Raw genomic sequence first — 17,611 nt, forward strand, 5'->3', positions numbered from 1 at the left:
TTTTGCTCATTTCTACCTTGACTTTGACTCAGGTGCTGGGCTCTTCGCTGCGACCTTTGGTGAGGAAGGCTCCTCTGGGATGGTGGAAGCTGGCACTGAGGCTGAGGATGTTCCAGAGGATGGAGGGGTCGCCTGATTTTTCTCCGATTTATCTGATTTATCAGCTTTATCTGATTTGTCAGATTTGGAGGATCGTTTGATGAGGTTGAGGAATCCTCCTTTACTCTTCTTTTTCTCTCCATCTTGAGACTCTGAACTCTTCAGGGAACGTCTGAGAAGAGAATGAAAGAAAGGCAAAGTGACAGAAGGACAAATATTTAACATGTTTAATGTATGTAAGAGGTGATACACTACAGTGCTTCATGAGGAGAATAAAGATGCAGCACAGTTCTTACTTGGAATCCATCTTGGTGACTTTTTTAGAGAAGAACTCATCTACACCCTCATCCACCCTTCCCATGAGGCCATTCTGCTCCCCATCCTGAGATGAAGCACTGTTAATTTGCTGAAAGAGGAAGTTGAAGAATCTGAAACCATGTCTGACAAACAGTAGATCTACTGTTTCCATGCATGTGTGAGTATTTAGTACACAGCCCACTCTAGGGTAGCTATCAATTCATAGAAGGAAAACGTGTTTGTATTTTCTGTTTAATGTCGTCGTCCATTTTGAACTTGTTAGCGTGCAAAGCTTTACTCACAGGTACTTTGCTGGAATGTGTTTTTTTGTTCCTCCGGGGTCGTAGCTTGGTGTAGTGCTGCAGCTTCTTTTCCTCCTCAGATGGCAGCTCCACTATCGTACCTGGCGGACGTTGCTCCAGTTTGGGCAGGACCTGAGATGGAGTGGATGGAGTCTGAGATGAAGTTGGTGTGTCCTCCACATGGACAGGCACGTCCTCCAGGGCCTTGTCCAGGTCAAACTCCATCTCTGTAGGTTTGTAATTAAGATATATGTGGAATATTAAACTCTACTCTCATCAAGTCCAAGCTGCAGCAACAGAGGAATCATTTGATTATTTGATTTGACCAAACAGAGAATGATTCAAACTTGACAGTATGAACCAGATAGATTACTATTTGATTCTTATACGGCCCAATGTCATAAAATACAGACTGATTAAAAAAACAAAAAAAACTGCTTACCAAAGGCACGAGACACAGGTCGAAGCATTCTGCTGTGGATGCTCTTCCTCTTGGATTTGGGAGTCATCTGAAGAGAGAAACAGAAAAATGGACATTTGTGGCAACTGTGAACAAAAACTAAAACTGTAATTTCTACAACTGATGACTGAATGAGTATTGAAAGGTTTGATAAGCCATGTCAGCATGTGTGTTGTGCATGTACAAGAGGAAAAACAGTAAGTAACAACTGAATGAATTAGCACAGTTGTTTATGTTCCTTATAAAGGAACATAGAACTAATTCCACTCTCTTCACACATTGGCAGATAGTAAAAACAGTAGCATCCTAACATCCCACATTGGTTGCATATTATATAGTGTGATTCACATCTGCAGGCTTGTGTTGACAGAGAGTGCATTGAGTGGAGAGAGGCAGTGCAATGTGGCTGGATACAAACAGAAATATAAAGTATTTCAATTATCAGCATTAGGCAGTGTATAATATAATTTGGAGAGTGAGTGAGGAAGTGATAGAGAAATAGATCTGTGCATCCTACTATATTCATACTGCTTTTCTACTCTAGTCTTTTAAATCAAAGAAATTAAATATCCAAATAAAGGAGGTTCTTTGTGCAATAGCAAAAACTACAGCAGAGGACTGTACAGCAGGCGGGTACAGTGAGGAGAGAAAAGAACAGTAAGACTTAAGGAAAGATAGAAAGGAGAGCATAGAGGGACAGTACGAGATTACTTACACTGGTGCAGCACAAAGTCTCCATGGAGCAAAGGTAGAGAGAGAAGGAAGAACAGAGGAAAAGAAGATTGAAGAGAAAGAAAGACAACACACAGTAAGGCCGAAGACAAAAAGGGAAAAATGAAAGAGACAGCCATGACAGCTATGAACTCTAAGGGTAGCCTTTGCACAGGAGAAAGCAGAGGTAGGTCGGTAGAACGGGGTATAAAGGATGAAATAGAGGAAACAGTAGGTGTATTTGGTCAGTGACCAGACGTACAGACAGAAGAAGATGCAGCTTGCTGCCAGCTGCAGACTGCGTTTACAACATATTTTTGTCATATGATCAATCACATTTTTTCTGCTGCCAACATCAACGTATCTACATAGTCAACAAGACAAAGCTCTGACCAACTGGATTTGAGTATGTTGTTCAAACTCTGACACACTCCCACCCAAACCTACCATGCATGACTCCAGATCCTCCAGCCTCTCAGCCTCTAATATTTCAGTTGATGCCCGTTTAGGAATCTTCTCCTCAGGCACGTCCAGATCCACCGACTCCTGCTGCACCAAGGGGCGACCTCGACGTACCAGATGGTCCGCCTGGGGAGGACGTAAAGGGGAGAGTTACAAGTGGAGGAACTAATGCATAGACAACATAATTATTTATCATATGGGTGAGTAATTAAATGTAACTGATTCCAAATCTCCGAATTACCTCAGAATCTGAAAAGGTTCAGTGAAGGTGTTTGTAACAGAAAATATGTTCCAGATAATTTAGAGGGCTCAAATGAGCAGCCACTGTGAATGAATCAATAAACCATCTGAGGACTCTGATGATTGTAATCTTACCAGAGTGAGCTGTGAAGTGGAAAGAGCCTCTAAAATCTCATCGACGATGCGATCGGACAGGAAGGACGCTAGACTCAGCTTCACCTCGCTGACATGGAGAGAAAGCGAGTGATGGTCAGAAGGCAAAGCAAAACCGAGAGAGGACAGCCAAGATAAGTTCACAACAGACCTACACATAACTGCAGAGAGAGCCCAGTGGTTTATTCTGGAAACCCAAAACTTATATGTATATACAGTATATTTAGCATTATATAACCACCACCACACACACAGACACACACACACACACCTGATCTTGTTGATAATGTCCACACCAGACTGCTCCAGGAGGGTTTTGGTGACAAAGCTTTTGGGTACGACCATCTTGGCAGAGCTGGCTTTCATCAGCTCTGGACGAAGATTACTCCTCTTCATCACATGGGGACACAGAGACTCTGCTGTGTCCACCATGGACTCCAGCAGAGTCTGGAAAGAGTGAAGATGAGGGCGTAGGTCGTTATGTACATATGTGCCAATACTGACCTGGGTCTAAATAATAAGATTCTTTTTCTTAGATTGTTGGTTAACTTTCAGTGGCATCCATTTACCAGTCCATTTACCACATCTGCTATAAGGACTGTGACCCCTTCTTAGTATTAGATTTTAGGTCTTTGGGTGAAAATGAAACATGACTTAACAAATGTTTTGTAAAAACTATAACCCCACCTGCAGTTGTTGGTCCATGACAGTAATCACCTCCCCAGCCATTGACTCTAGTTTCTCCTGGATGGGTCCCACTGAGGAGCTATTCACCTCCTCTCTGGAAGCTGATCCAAGGTGGTAGAGGTTAGGGAGCAGCTATGGAGACAGAAAGGAGGGTAAAGAGATGATTAAAGACTAAGGGGAGAAAAAAATTACATTTCGCTTACATTTCAAATATTTTACGATAAATAAATGAGTAGTAATTCTGCTTTCTATTTTCCTGTAGAAGTAAAACAATATGTATGTATATACCTCACAAGTGGGTTAATCATAGAGGAATCACAGAGAGAAGATATAGGATGCTACTAGAGAATGGATCTCCAAATGAGCTTGTAGATAAAAAGTTTGAATTCACATATGCCACTGAGACTCTTGAAAAACTTGTCTCTCCTCACCGTTTTTGAGTTTCTGGCATCTTTGATGAGGTTCTCTGCCGACCTGACGTCCTCCAAGATGGCATCTGTCTCTGAGTTCCTCAGAGAGTTCAGGTGGTCCTGCACCTTCACACAAATCCTGTCGATCATCTGAAAAATAAAAGCAACAAGAAATCAAAGTTTGTGTGTGTGATATGTCAAAGGCCCAGTGGGTTTCCTGACTCAGTTTATTTGGTTCAGTACTAATATAAATATTTAACAGCAACTACTTGCTATTTTAAGTTGTATGGCCAGTTTGCCCATCTCAGTTTTGTTTACACACCTGTTGTGTGGTTGTGGTCACAATACCCTGCTGAAGCCGATAGGCCTGTTCCTGTAGGTATTTTCTGGTCTCATGGTTCCTGTAGAGATAATTCTCAATCTGGTGGGGGGAGGGGGGACAAAGCCACTGTCATGATAATAAACCAAAGTGATAATGATGGAACTATAAAAACACAGTAACATATCATAGGCAGGTAAAGGTAAAGGAACCAATGGGATTTCTTGATATACCTTTAGCAAGGCGTCCTCTGTTTTCTCAGGGCTGGCCTTCAGAGCCTGGGAGGCATCAATGATGGGGATGGGCATGAAACGAATGGTGAAGTTCCTAATGGACACACAGCCAGAGGACGTTATTCCAGAGTTCGTTCACATTATTGAGGAAGGGAAGAAGACAGAGACACAAACACAGTATTTCAAAAACACAAAGGTAAGTGATACATTTAAACACACACATAGTAACATCAAGCAGTTCAGAGTAATTTTGCTCAATAGTACAAAAGTAAACATAGTGAAATGTATCCGCTGATCTCATGCATCATGTTTATTGAGCTATGACATTATACAATAAATATGTGCTTCAAAGGAGAATGAGAGGAGAAGGAAACATCCCTGTCAGCAAAAGGAAGCACAATATTTTCTATCACTTTCCTTAACATTCTTTGACATTTTCAGTCAGTTTCTCAGGAATTAATGTTCAGATCTTAATGAAAAAGACATTTATGGGGTTGGGATCTTTGAGTTTGTACAATTTATTACAGATCCTGATAATAATCTGGTGGAAAAAAATGCTGAATCCGCACAGACACACACACACACACACACACACACACACACCCACAGAGTTATACGTACTGTTTTATGACAAATAAATCATCTATGTTATCAGACTACTTCCTCTTCCCTTTTATTTTTTTTTTCAAGCAGACAGACGTGTAGGATTGTTTGTCCTTGGCGTATGGATGCTCTATAAAGAGCGTCATTCTGGTTAGAATAGTTAGAATGCACTGTCTGTGCATGTGTGTGGTAATAAGGCTGACATAGCATGAGGTGTGGCCCAACCCCTCATCTGCTATCACACTGGTCTATTACAGAGCAGTGAACTGGCACCATTAGAGAGGTTACTGATCTTGAAATAGAGGTCACCACAGAGTATTAATATTCATATCATGTTGGAGGAGAGGGAGGAATGACAGGAGAAAAAAAAATAGAAATATGATGATACTGTAGAATGGAAAGCAGAAAGCATTTTTTCACAGTATTGGACATGTGAAGAAAACAGAATGCACAGAAAAGACAAACACAGGAGACATGAGGAAATTGACTGAAGGTACCAAAACTGCACGCACACACACAGACACACACACAGACAACATTGCACTGCTGAACAGTGTGGAGATCAAGAGCAAGAACAAAAAGAAAATTGTTATTTCAATAATGCAAAGGGGAAATTGGAATGCGCTGCTGGTAGAATACGATAAACAGAGACTGGAGATGAGAGAGGTGGATGTACAGATGTGTCCCAGAAGCAAATTTAGTGAGACGCACATGTCATTTCACACTCCACACAGAATATTGAACATCCACAGACAGAAGATACAGTAGACAAAAATCTGATTTATTCAGTCTTGACTTATACTTTTTGTCTCTATTAATCTGCTCTGCTTCCTCTTCTTTTCCCTCCCTCAGCATCTTTCCTCGTGCTCTTGTCTCTTTGTTGTATTCCCTGTTTGTTGCTCTCTCCCCTCTCCACCTCCCTGCCTCTCATCCTTGCTCCTTCTCTTCCTGTCTTAACACACCTCAAGGATTCCTCCTGCTCAGCACAAGGCAAAATGACATCTGAGCTGCAACAGCTAACCACACATCCAACCCTTCAGCGTGTATAACACAGCAGAGCAACCGCAGTGCAGGATTAAGATTTTGCAGGATTATTACATTCACAGCATACCTTATGTATGTATATGCACAAACTAGCAAATATATAAATACAGATAGTGCTACTTACTTTTCCAGAGCAGCTGCTACATCCTGAAGACCTTGAGGGCTGGTGTTGTTTTTATCCCAGATCACAGTCCTACACACAAAAAAAAGAAAAAATAACCACACAATGAAACATAATGTATAGTTGGTGTATGTATAGTTAACACAGTAATAATATAATGTAATAATATGTAGTACAGTTTTGTAGAATAAGTTATTACTGTTGACAATATTGTCCATTAATAAACACTTAAAAATGGGCTAATATCTGTTTACAGTTAACATTTATTAAAAGTTTGTATACGGTTTCTAAATGCTGAGAGAGTGTTTAAAGTTATTTCTTTTTATCTATGTTTTTTATCTACCTGCAATCACTGCATACACATTAGATCCACAGTTAAGCACCGAGTCTTTATCAGCGTCATAGTCATAACATGTCTGACACTTGTACTCAAACTCCAGGGGCCAGTAGGGGGTCAGGTAGTGAACACACTGTAAACTCACCTCAGTTTGGAGTTGATCTGCAGTGCCTTGGCCAACATCTTGGCTCCCATGTCCCCCATGGCGTTCCCGCTGATGTCGAGTCTGGTGAGCGAGGAGTTGCTCCCGAGTGCGTTGAGAACGATGGTCAGGTCGCTCTTTAGTCTGGAGTCTGCCAGAGACAGAGAGGTGAGGGGCTGGGGGGGGGGGGGGGGACAGAATGTACATGTAGGGTAGGAGGAAGAGAGAAGACAAAAGTATTGAGAGAGGATTGATATTATGAGGACAAGAGGTAAAATATAATCATACTATGACTGAGTGTTAGACACAGGCAGACTGTTCAGCAGTGGCAGAACTGAGTATCCCTCCAGCTGTGTGTTTGTTCAGCTTTAGCACCACCAGCAGGCATTCAAAAGGAGCTTTCTTGGCCCATGTTCTACATCACTGCCAACTTGAACAAAAGCTATTGTAATTTATGTCATTGAGAGCATTATTATTATTCCTTTATGCAGCTCCAGCTTGTTTTCCTGTCACAGTGTCCTTGAATGGATTCAACTGTCTGTGGATGCTTGGTTTCCTTGTTTATTTGGCTCAATGCTGACTCTGTTTGATTCCTTCACCCCACCCTGTGATCTTTGGCACTTCCCTAGAGGACGTGTGAGCAAGAGTTCACAGCAACTTTGACAACACTGCAAAGGCCTATGAAGCTTTTTATAATCAGTGAAAACTTTAAGAAGAATATTTTCTTCATATTCAAAAGCTTGAAGGTTTCATTCACTGCTTAGAATTATAGCTACACTACTGTCATTACAGAAACATAAATGTAGAAGTTCGATTAAATTCTAACTAACTCTTTTGCAGTTATTCCACTTATATAACAGTATGTTCTCGCAGGGGCTTGTGACTCAAAAGGGCAAACCCCAATTAAACATTTATCAGAGGATCACGTGAACTTGCAAGAGACTTCTCTGAAATGTCAGCGATATTATCATTAAAAACTCCACGGGGCGAAATGAAACATTCATCACTGGATCAAATGGATTTCTTTGTGATGAGAGAGCGATACGAGGGTTTACAAATCCCCAACAGCGTCCGTCTGTTCGCCAGATTTGAGCTGCTCTGTGATGCGTGCCATTTACACAGCTGGAGACTCCTGTGATCTGCCGTCCGTAGGCCAGTCATTTCACTGTCTGCTGAGTCACCCAGCTGAAACACACTCATTTATTTATTTATTTATGTGCTAATATCCAAACTTTTTTTGGACACAATGCACAATGATTGAGGTACATTGGCCTAACAAAAAGGAAAACTCACATTTGTCCAATTTACTTTACTTTATATGTGCGCTGCAGTACTGCTTCATTGCAATACTGGAGGATTAAGATCTTATACTATGGTAAAATTCTTTTTACCACACTTAACAGATTCAAAATCTTACTTACATCAAAGTAAGTATTGGAAAAATATACTTAAAGTAAAAGAACCTTACCATGCAGGCAAAACAAACTTTCAGTTTTACATAATTTACATATACCATTGGATCATTATTAGTATTATTATTATTGATGCAGTAAATCACATAGTATTGGGTAGTTAAATTTACTACTAATGACACGTTGTTGTTTTTTTTAAAAAAAACAACAACAATGTGTCACTGTTTTCAAAAATCCAGGAAGAAAAAAAAACATGACCTTACTTCATGTTTAGGACTTGTATCAGCTGGAAGCCACAAGAAAATAATGGCTTCCTGCATAACAAAATCTAAATATGATTCTGAGTAGGAGACTCTGGCCTCCACACGGATTAACACAGTAGGTGCCGTGTTGTGACAGTGCACACAGATGCAAAAAGCCACACATCAATGCAAGAAACCCTCCTACTAAGCTCTGTAAGCTCGGTGGATTTTATAAAGGTAGATTACTTTGGGCAGCAATGTATGTGTGGCGGTGAGTGTGTGGAGAAGCGGCATTAGCACCGTTATATAGGTAGAAAATTACTTTTTTTATGTCTTGTCTGACGATGTAGAGAAAATTATTTACTGCCCCTATGTGTTCCTGTGGGGCACACAGCAGACATTAAACATGCAAATTTAAATAAGTACGTGTTTATGCACCAGTAGCCACAGTGCTGTAAAGAAGGAACAAAATCCTGATCATTGGGTTCCCACACTGTTCCTAACAACTGAACAAGAATAAAACCTTGTCCTCCATTCCTCGCTATGGATGAAGAGCATGACTTTCAGTGGCCACAGCAGCTCAGATTCTCAGTCTTTGTTAATCACTGAAATCATCACCCTGGATCTGCATGCACGTCTTGTTTAATAAAACCAAGAAAATGAGAAATTGTAATCCAAGACATGCAAATAAAGGTGACCTCATACCGAAGACAAATTAACCTATTTATTGTCTGTCCATAAAATGATTAATTGTGTTTAATACTGTGATGAAACTCATTTGTTCCACGGCGTGTGTTCAGCAATATAATATCCTATCTCTCCACTACAGTGCACAGTGGCTCTGTAGAGGGGATGATGGTACTCTGATATTCTGGCAGCTAGGAGCTATCCCAGGTCTAACTGTCTGGACTCACGCCAGGACACAGAAACACAACAGGGTAAAATGTGCTGCCTGAAGCTGTGTCTCACTCTCTGTATGTGTCTGTGTGTGTGAGTGTTTTCCAGGCCACACATGGCGAAAAAAGGAAAAGATGTACTGCTGGATCAAATTTGAAACTTATCTCTAGAGGCCTTCACTTATCTCACATGCATGCACACTGTGCACCTTTGAGATATTACTCTTAGCCCTCAGGTCTAAACAAATCTCTGCTCTCTGAGCTTCTTAAAACAACAACAACAACAAACCCTTCAGAGATCAGCTGTCCTATTTGGATTACAAGAAACTTGACTTTTTCCCACCCTCCTTCCTACCTTCATTTTCACTTCCTCTCTATCTGCCATCCATACATCATTTGACCAACCACCTTTAACCTCCTGTCTCTTTTTTCACTATCCATTCATTAAGTTTCTCCCTCCTCTCCCTCCTTTGTACTCCAACATCCACCTGCACAGCTAGATAACCACCTTGTACACATATGCCATCCTCTTATGCACATAATGACACCCCCCCCCCCCCCCCCCCCCCCCCCCCACACACACACACACACACACACACAGAGAGAGAGAGAGACTACAAGCACCAAGAGAGCAATCCAACACAGAGCAGCTCAATAGGACCATCAATCTAGCACATCCAGCACTGTGCGAGACAAAGAAAGGCTGGGACTGGGTCAAAAATGTGTTAATGCTCCCATGATGGAGAGAGAGAGATAAAGGAGTGAGATAGATTGAGGGACAGGAAGGAGGAGAGATGTCTCAAAGCTTTAGAAGATCGCTTTGTTTCACTGCCGGTTTTCTGAACAAGCTAGTGAGGAAAATGACCACCAGCATCTTTTAATATGTGTATAATATCCCATTAAACACTAACAGACACATGGATGGTTGTCATGAGCAGCCGCTTATATGTAAAGTAATAAAAAGTTATGGTACTTAGTTTAAAATACTTGGGTCATAATCCTATGAGTCGTATCCATGATGTACTATACTTAAGTGGTTTCCCTCAGTGCAATAACCCACCGACAAATCACTTTTACTAATAGTTCAAAACTAATTAAATGACATCTAGATTAGATGTAACAAAATGTTACACCCAAGTGTTGATCCTTGTCCACTCACCTCATCCTTCATATCAGTGAAACAGCATCAATATCTGAGTATAGTTCTCATAAACCACAAGGTTTCCCTTCAATTCTCTTTCAATATAGGGAATTCTATTTACACCCTCGCCACCCTCCACCGGAGAGGTCAGAGGTCATCTGCAGAGCAGCTGCTGGAGATTCAATGATTTGTTTCAGCCGGCTGGATGCTTGCTGATACAGGATTTGGACCTGACGCGAGTGTTTGGAGAACATACTCTGTTACCACTGCTCTACAGCCCCTGACAAAGCAAAACATACATTAGGAAGGAGATTAAAAACTCACCGACTCCTCCTCTTGAATCATATGAACCAGGCTGTCCAAGACCGGAGCAAGGTTCCTAATTTGGGTAGAAGAAAGACAAGAGGAGAAACTGAGGAAAATACACATGATGAAAATTATACTCTAAAGAGACAACAATCTTTTGAAAGCTGCACTGCAAGGGTTAAGTACTAAAGTAAACAAAGATCTACTGAATTATATTGTTTGATGTTGGCTAATGTTTTGGATCAGTGACAGGCATGTAATGGAGTGGTCTTTGGTCACCCACACCTGACCAAGCTAAGTCATTACTAAGCCACAATCAAACCCATCCTAAGCCCAACCACTAAAATTGCTCTCATAGCCACATACGGTACACGTCAGCTGAGCACCTTCTCCTCCTGCCCTTTATTCTTACTTTGACTTGATGTTGTTGAAGTTCTTGCCCAGTGAGAGGTGTCTGATGGACCGGTTCTTGGCCAACCACACCAGCAAAGTGGACAGGTCTGAGTCCAGGCCTGAAGGTAGAGACATAGGTTAGAAGTGACAATAAGGTTGACTGATCTCTGATGATTTAGGTAGCAAGGTTTCCACAGCTTTTAATTAACCAAGAGTTCGGGGTTAGGGTTGAAAAGCTCAGTAAACATACAGTACAATATTCCTGGAAGCTGCCATCTCACCATTGTCAGAGATATCTAGGCTGGAGATGTTCGGGATCTCAGCAATACAACCTTCAAGGATCTGAGAACCTCCTGACCGCAACTGTAAAGACAGGGGGGGGGAAGGCAAACTTAAAATACACAGCTGCACAAAACAAACAGTAAATACTGTAAAACTGGGATTGCTTGAGTGCACGACTGCTGTAACAAGACAAATTCCAATACTGTGACTGCAACTTAGATGCACAGAATAAGAAGCTTCTAGAAAAGCTTCCTCTGTGCAAATTCAGCAGTACTACATTCAATGATCTATGGACCTGTGTGCACCTGTAAAGGCAAGAAAGCAGATGCTTTCAGAACAAAAGATACACAAGATTAAAGGCAAAACATGCAACTAAAGATGGAATCATGCAGGACAGACTTGCAGTATTAAGTAAGTAACATGGTAATGCAAATGACAACACACACACACACAACACAGAACAACTGCAGCTGGATGTGGTTTTGTAGTTTTAATCATTTCGTTTCTTGTGAAATGCTGATGGAGAAATGGGCCCTAAGAAGAACAGGATCAACAGAAAATAAAGCTTCTTCCAAAACAGAGGTGCAACAAAAATAAAGAAGAATGATATGTTAATTATTAAGAGTGAGTACGTTGGTACTTACACAATGGCCAAGCTTACAGAGGCATTAGGGGGAGAGAACAGCATGTCAAAGCCAAGCCAACAATTACCAACAACAAAACACACAGATGCTTAATGATCATACCTCTATCCAAACACACACACACTCGCACAGTTGCACAAACACACTCAACAGGGAGTCACAGTCTTTATTTTTGCACGCTGTCAACCCACTCAGAGCACAGTTTTGGGCTGCCCCCACCAAACGGTTCATTAAGGCTTTGAAAAAGGACAGAACTCATCATTCCCCCAATCCCCCAATCCCCCAATCCCCCAATCCCCCAACCACACACACACACACACACACACACACACACACACACACACACACACACACACACACACACACACACCCCACCACCACCCCGCAGCTTCAATTTCGGAAGATTTCTATGGGAATCTGGAATTGGATTTCCTGTGTAATTTGTATTCATGTGTTATCTTTAGCAATCCCACTGAATCTGCAGCAAGCTGTCTTTATATCTGCTCGAGCAGGGATGAAGGCGAGGAGCTTTGTGCAGCGCGGGCGTGAGAGTTGTGATGAAACAATTTCAGAGGGAAACCCACCCCAACCACCCCCCACTGCCCCCCAAACTTTACCCTTCCCACCCTCTGTTCATCCCACCCCCCCTCCCACACCACCCTCCGCCTCCTCTCTGCCAAGTATTCCATTATACAGCCTCTTAACAGTGTCACTGGCCTGTCAAATGGCTTTAGAGTGGATCCTAAAAAGCTAATTGTATTGGATGAGTATTACCTCCAAACTATAAAAAACACACTTACCAAACTTGAGTTGACAAGAGCACTTATACAAATGCCGCCCTAAAATCCACTGAGTGCAGTGTTTTGACTTGCTCCATATTGTTTTCCCTATGTTCTGCAGCATTGTGTTTAAACTGTGTTGCCTAATTGTTGAACAGGTTTTCCCTGCACTTGTTTCACTGTTGTGCACTGAATCTAACTGCAGCTGTGGGATCTAGGTCTGGACTCCTCTGCAGCTGATCAGGAAAAACACTGTGATGATTCATTTAAAACACCTAACTCATTTCTAATGGAGGTTACCTTAGGCTTTAACTTGTCACATTAAGATTTGATTTTTCAAGTGTGTTCCCATCATTCACATGGCATTCACATTATTTAGTATTCATTTTGAACATGGTTTCAAAAAGTTCCCAGATTCCTTCTTGCCTGGCACACATTGATAGGCTGCACTGCAAAACCAGAAATGCTTTGATCTGGATTTTGAGTATGCATGGAGATTCCCGCCCCCTCTGGTACCCCGCCTTCTCCATATGAATCCTGGCCAACGAGTGAAAATCCAAAGTGCGGGCTCAAGGGAACGATGACCTCATGAGCCAGGTACAAATATACACATCGTAAAAGATACCTTAACTTTTAATAAAATGATTAATGAGGGGGAAAAGATGTGCAGAGCATCTCTGTGGGTCTCACCTCACAGCAGCTGAGATCTAGAGACACATCCTTCAGATTGGGGTTACTGGCCAGACCAAGCAGGAGTGCTCTGAAGCAAAACATTATTACAGGCAGTTAAAAAAAAATGTTAAAAGGTATAAAGATATATAATTCAGCTTTCATCGGGTGACTAAATATTAGCAGATTGCATTGTTTGTGAATCCAGGTTTCTCTGGATGAGTTACATTTTGTTGTTTAGTCAAATTTGTTTATTTGTAAGCACAACCATCAATATACCAACTAAAAAAAACAAAACAAAACAAAACATTAAACTGCAGTGTCCCAGGTAGCAGCAGCTGCTCTCTGCTGCAGCTGCTGGCTGTGATATAAGCTGACAAGACATGTTTATTTTTGCTGTACCTCAAAAAGCTTTAAATGGTGATATAGGTAATAAAATAGATGAGGAACAAGAAAAACGTGTACAATCACAAGAGAATGTGGAGCAGAAGAAACTGCTCTGCTCAGACACATTAAATGAATCGTTGTCTCACTTGAGGGCCTCTGGTGGAAGCTTGGTTCCTGATACGTTGATGGAGCTGAGAGACATGGCACTGCTGAAGAAGTGCTTGAATGATGGAGGCACCTCTTTGCCTTTCCTACAGAGAGAGGAGAAGAAATAAAATAATGCCAAGCAGATACACTGATGACCAACTTTTTCTGATCTAATACCATATAAAGTTCCTTTAGCTGGCCTGAGACTAAGCTCTTTCCATGGCCTAAAAGTCTGTGACTCATTTTAGGTTTTTACTCTTTAAGAAACTGTTTTAACTCACTGAAGGTAGAATCACTGAAACCCTTGCTCACCTCCTCCACACTCTCCTCTGACCTCCATTCCTTTTCTTTCCCTCCACTTTTGTTACACTCATGTCCTCTCCTCCTCCTCTCTCTCACCTTTTCTCTGCTCCTCTTACCCCTCCAGCTGCCCCTCCCCTCTCCCATCCCCTGTCCCTCTCTTCCCTTGATGAAGTCCTCAACTCCCTAGAGACACGCTGGAAAGAGAGATAATAATGGGAAGACAACTCCACCCACCATCCATCTGTTACACACACAGGCAATGAAATTTAAACACACTCGGATCTTCCACATCTTCAACACAAATCTCATCCTGATCCTGCAGTTCTTCTCTCCTGTAATAACATGTTGTCACCAGCAGGTGTCACACACCAACATCCAGACTGGGCTTTTGGCTAAAACTAACTCATGTCTGGTCAAATCTAAATTTTAGGACAAAAGGAAACTTGGCAACACTATCACATTAAGCTAGCATGCACAGACGGGATTTGGTAGACTCCTGTAATAGGAATTTTCTGTACACGCAAAAGGAACTGTGTCATCTTCCATCACTCACTGAAGAGACAGCAAAGTACAAATGTGCCCTTCTTTCATTTGTATTTGGGAAATCATGACACAATATACTCTCGATAAATATACCAGAGGCTACAGTGCCAGAACAGACTTTGCCTCCTCATCGTCTGTTACGTGTTAGTAAAACACCGGATTCTCACCTGTGAGGGAAGACACTCTTTGACACGTTGAGAACTGAAAGGTGTTGGACTGAACCTCGCAGGAGAGCAGAGCAAACCTGTAATACACATGCGAACATATCACTATAACATCTAAACTGTTTAAACTGTCTGAAGGATTGAGTTGTTAGTTTCAATTAGATTTTAAAACGCTATTTTGAAAAGGGCTTTAAACATCTGTGACATTTTTTTTTTACTGTCAACACTTTCTCTTTGCACCTTCCAACCCTATTGTGTCTTTACAAGTGTACAAATGTATTTATATCTGGCTGTATGTTAGAGTGACAGAATATGATTTGAGAGCTAATCAATATCTTCAGTGACAGGGTGACAGCTGGCTACATCTCACTCTAATCAATAAGCTGTATTTGGCTCTCAGACCCACATCAATATATCACAAACAGTATTCAGACCACAACACAAGCAGCAGACAGCAATACAGATTGAATGGGTGTATGAAATAAAATTGGATTGCATTCGCTCCAACACAGATGTTAATCGCTAGCACTTCATCTTACAATGCTGTGTAATGAGATACAACTCTAAGTTGTTTTTTAATGGGGGGAGAAAAAAACCTCTGATTTTGTGCGGTTCCATTGTTAATATAGTACATCTCGAGCTCCAGGCACAAAATCATATCACTAACCTGGTCCAATGAGCAGTCAGTGTTGGAGAGGTCAAGGGTTACCAGGCTGTTGGGTTGACCAAGGAAGTGGCTGAAATGCTAGAAACAGAGCACGAGGCAAAACACAGGACACGGTGTTACAAAGGAGGAGATGAGGAGCAGAGGGATGTTAACATGTAACATGTAAACTCATGTTCTGTTAACAAACTGATAGTTTAGAGCAAAAATAAAACTAATACTGGTCTTAATTTTTTTGTGTTGGAAATACCCTGCCATTCATATTCTACACTGGCTTATCTCGTATAGTTGACTGCAAAAGACATTATTCGTTTCTGTCTTTAGAGATCCAGCTTGATCTGGTAATAAGAGTGAATGTTTTCCTGCAGACTGTAAATTAAAGGCACAATTCTACATTTTGGGCACCGCAATTATTCACACGAAAGACTCGCTCGCCGCCAGTCAGCCAGTCAACCCACAATAAGGAGTTTCTCCCACGTCTCTGTAACTGTCCTCAGAACAGATGTCAAATGTCCCGAGTCGATGCGCTCCTATATAGATACTTGCTAACTGATTTATAAAGGTCTGAAAAGGCCTCGACGTATCTGCAGCACTGAACTGATTCAGTCAATTAAGTGTTATTGATAGTAGCTCTGAGATGGATTGGAAACTGGTTGCTTGTGTGTATGTACCTGCATGTCGTCTCCTCGGAGGATATTCCCTGAGAGGTCCAGATGGACCAGGCTGCTGGGGATGGACGGGTTGGCACTCAGTGACTGGCAAAGGCTGTTCACCCCTAAAAGACACACACAAACACACACACATATATATACACAAACAGTGTCAGCATTATCTCAGCCCTCAAATCTTCCCCTTGATGTTTTGACAGCACATTGAAGGAAATAGCAGAGGAAATGAGCAGTGGGTGAAGACAGGAAAGAACACGAACAGAATGTAGAGTGAATGCATGGAAAAGAGTCGACATTCTCATGGTTGTGTAAATGTTATGCTAGGTCTTTGTATGCGTGACCCTTTTTAATACATCATAAGAAAATTTGTGAAATTAAAGTCAATAAAAGCATGATTATGTAATTAATAATTATCTAAAATTTGTATCTAAACGGCCTCGTCATGAGCTGCAACACTTGAAATGATGAGTATTTATGTGAGAAGGAGAAAATGTGTGTGCACGTCTTTGCATGTACAGATTTTGCACTGACATACTGTGAGTTCAACGATTGACCTGCGTCATGTTTATCACATGACTGAGACACATGATAAAGGAAAAATGAGAGAAACGCACGGGAAATAATACAGAAGAAAAGGAATATTCGTAGTATTAAAGAGTTCTGAATTATGCAAAAGATTCAACATACTCAAGCTACATTCAACTGAACTAAAATTCACGAGATCAAATGATTGATCAGTTGAATTACAAGCTACATCAAAAAAAAAAAAAAAATCACCTCAATCCTCTACTTTTGCTCTGAGCACTGAGACTTTCGGGGGGGTCTGGATTATGGATCGGGCCTTTAGCAAGATGAGCAGGACTCAGTTTAAGCTGCGCAGCCCTCTCACTAACTCCACACTGTGGAATATGATCTTTATTGATTGCCTGAGAGCTGAGCATGTTTACACTGGGTCCCTACAGATGGTGCCTGGTCCTGGAACATTTACTTTGGATGAGAACCAAGCGGAAATTTTACCTGCAAGTGGCTGTCGACAACAGCCACATTTAATCTGCTAATTAAAATGAGAATAACTACAAATCCTCTGCAGAAAAGCCTCTGCACAATCATCCCCTTCACCGCATTTCATTAAGGGCCATTTCTGCAGAATGTCCATCATGTCACGAAGTTATGGCTCTGATGTCTAAAGGAAAGTGGTCTGCTGAAGAATATTTATGCAAATGAAAACATATATACTGTTTATAGATCATCTTTGCACACTCACACATTACAAATAAATCTTTTTTTCTTTCTCTCTCTCTCTCTCTCTCTCTCTCTCACAGTGTTAATAGCGCAGTAATTGAGTGTCATT

General features: G+C 41.3%; 1 protein-coding gene across 1 annotated transcript in view; it reads right to left on the minus strand.

The window, feature by feature from the left end:
• Positions 1–17,611, minus strand: part of LOC121185544 (F-actin-uncapping protein LRRC16A-like) — a 62,574-nt gene that overhangs the window by 7,303 nt on the left and 37,660 nt on the right. The window contains exons 13-33 of the mRNA XM_041043764.1: positions 16,264–16,367; positions 15,596–15,673; positions 14,932–15,008; positions 13,918–14,022; positions 13,406–13,475; positions 11,292–11,373; positions 11,030–11,129; positions 10,636–10,690; positions 6,624–6,796; positions 6,145–6,213; positions 4,374–4,467; positions 4,144–4,242; positions 3,843–3,971; positions 3,412–3,543; positions 2,996–3,171; positions 2,707–2,794; positions 2,317–2,457; positions 1,141–1,207; positions 699–925; positions 396–505; positions 17–271 (exon numbers count right to left, since the gene is read on the minus strand). Of these exons, the coding sequence (XP_040899698.1) occupies positions 17–271; positions 396–505; positions 699–925; positions 1,141–1,207; positions 2,317–2,457; positions 2,707–2,794; positions 2,996–3,171; positions 3,412–3,543; positions 3,843–3,971; positions 4,144–4,242; positions 4,374–4,467; positions 6,145–6,213; positions 6,624–6,796; positions 10,636–10,690; positions 11,030–11,129; positions 11,292–11,373; positions 13,406–13,475; positions 13,918–14,022; positions 14,932–15,008; positions 15,596–15,673; positions 16,264–16,367 (2,431 nt within the window). The remainder of the gene's footprint in view (positions 1–16; positions 272–395; positions 506–698; positions 926–1,140; positions 1,208–2,316; positions 2,458–2,706; positions 2,795–2,995; positions 3,172–3,411; positions 3,544–3,842; positions 3,972–4,143; positions 4,243–4,373; positions 4,468–6,144; positions 6,214–6,623; positions 6,797–10,635; positions 10,691–11,029; positions 11,130–11,291; positions 11,374–13,405; positions 13,476–13,917; positions 14,023–14,931; positions 15,009–15,595; positions 15,674–16,263; positions 16,368–17,611) is intronic.

This window comes from Toxotes jaculatrix, chromosome 8, assembly GCF_017976425.1.
Source record: "Toxotes jaculatrix isolate fToxJac2 chromosome 8, fToxJac2.pri, whole genome shotgun sequence".
In the NCBI taxonomy this organism is placed as follows: Eukaryota; Metazoa; Chordata; class Actinopteri; family Toxotidae; genus Toxotes; species Toxotes jaculatrix.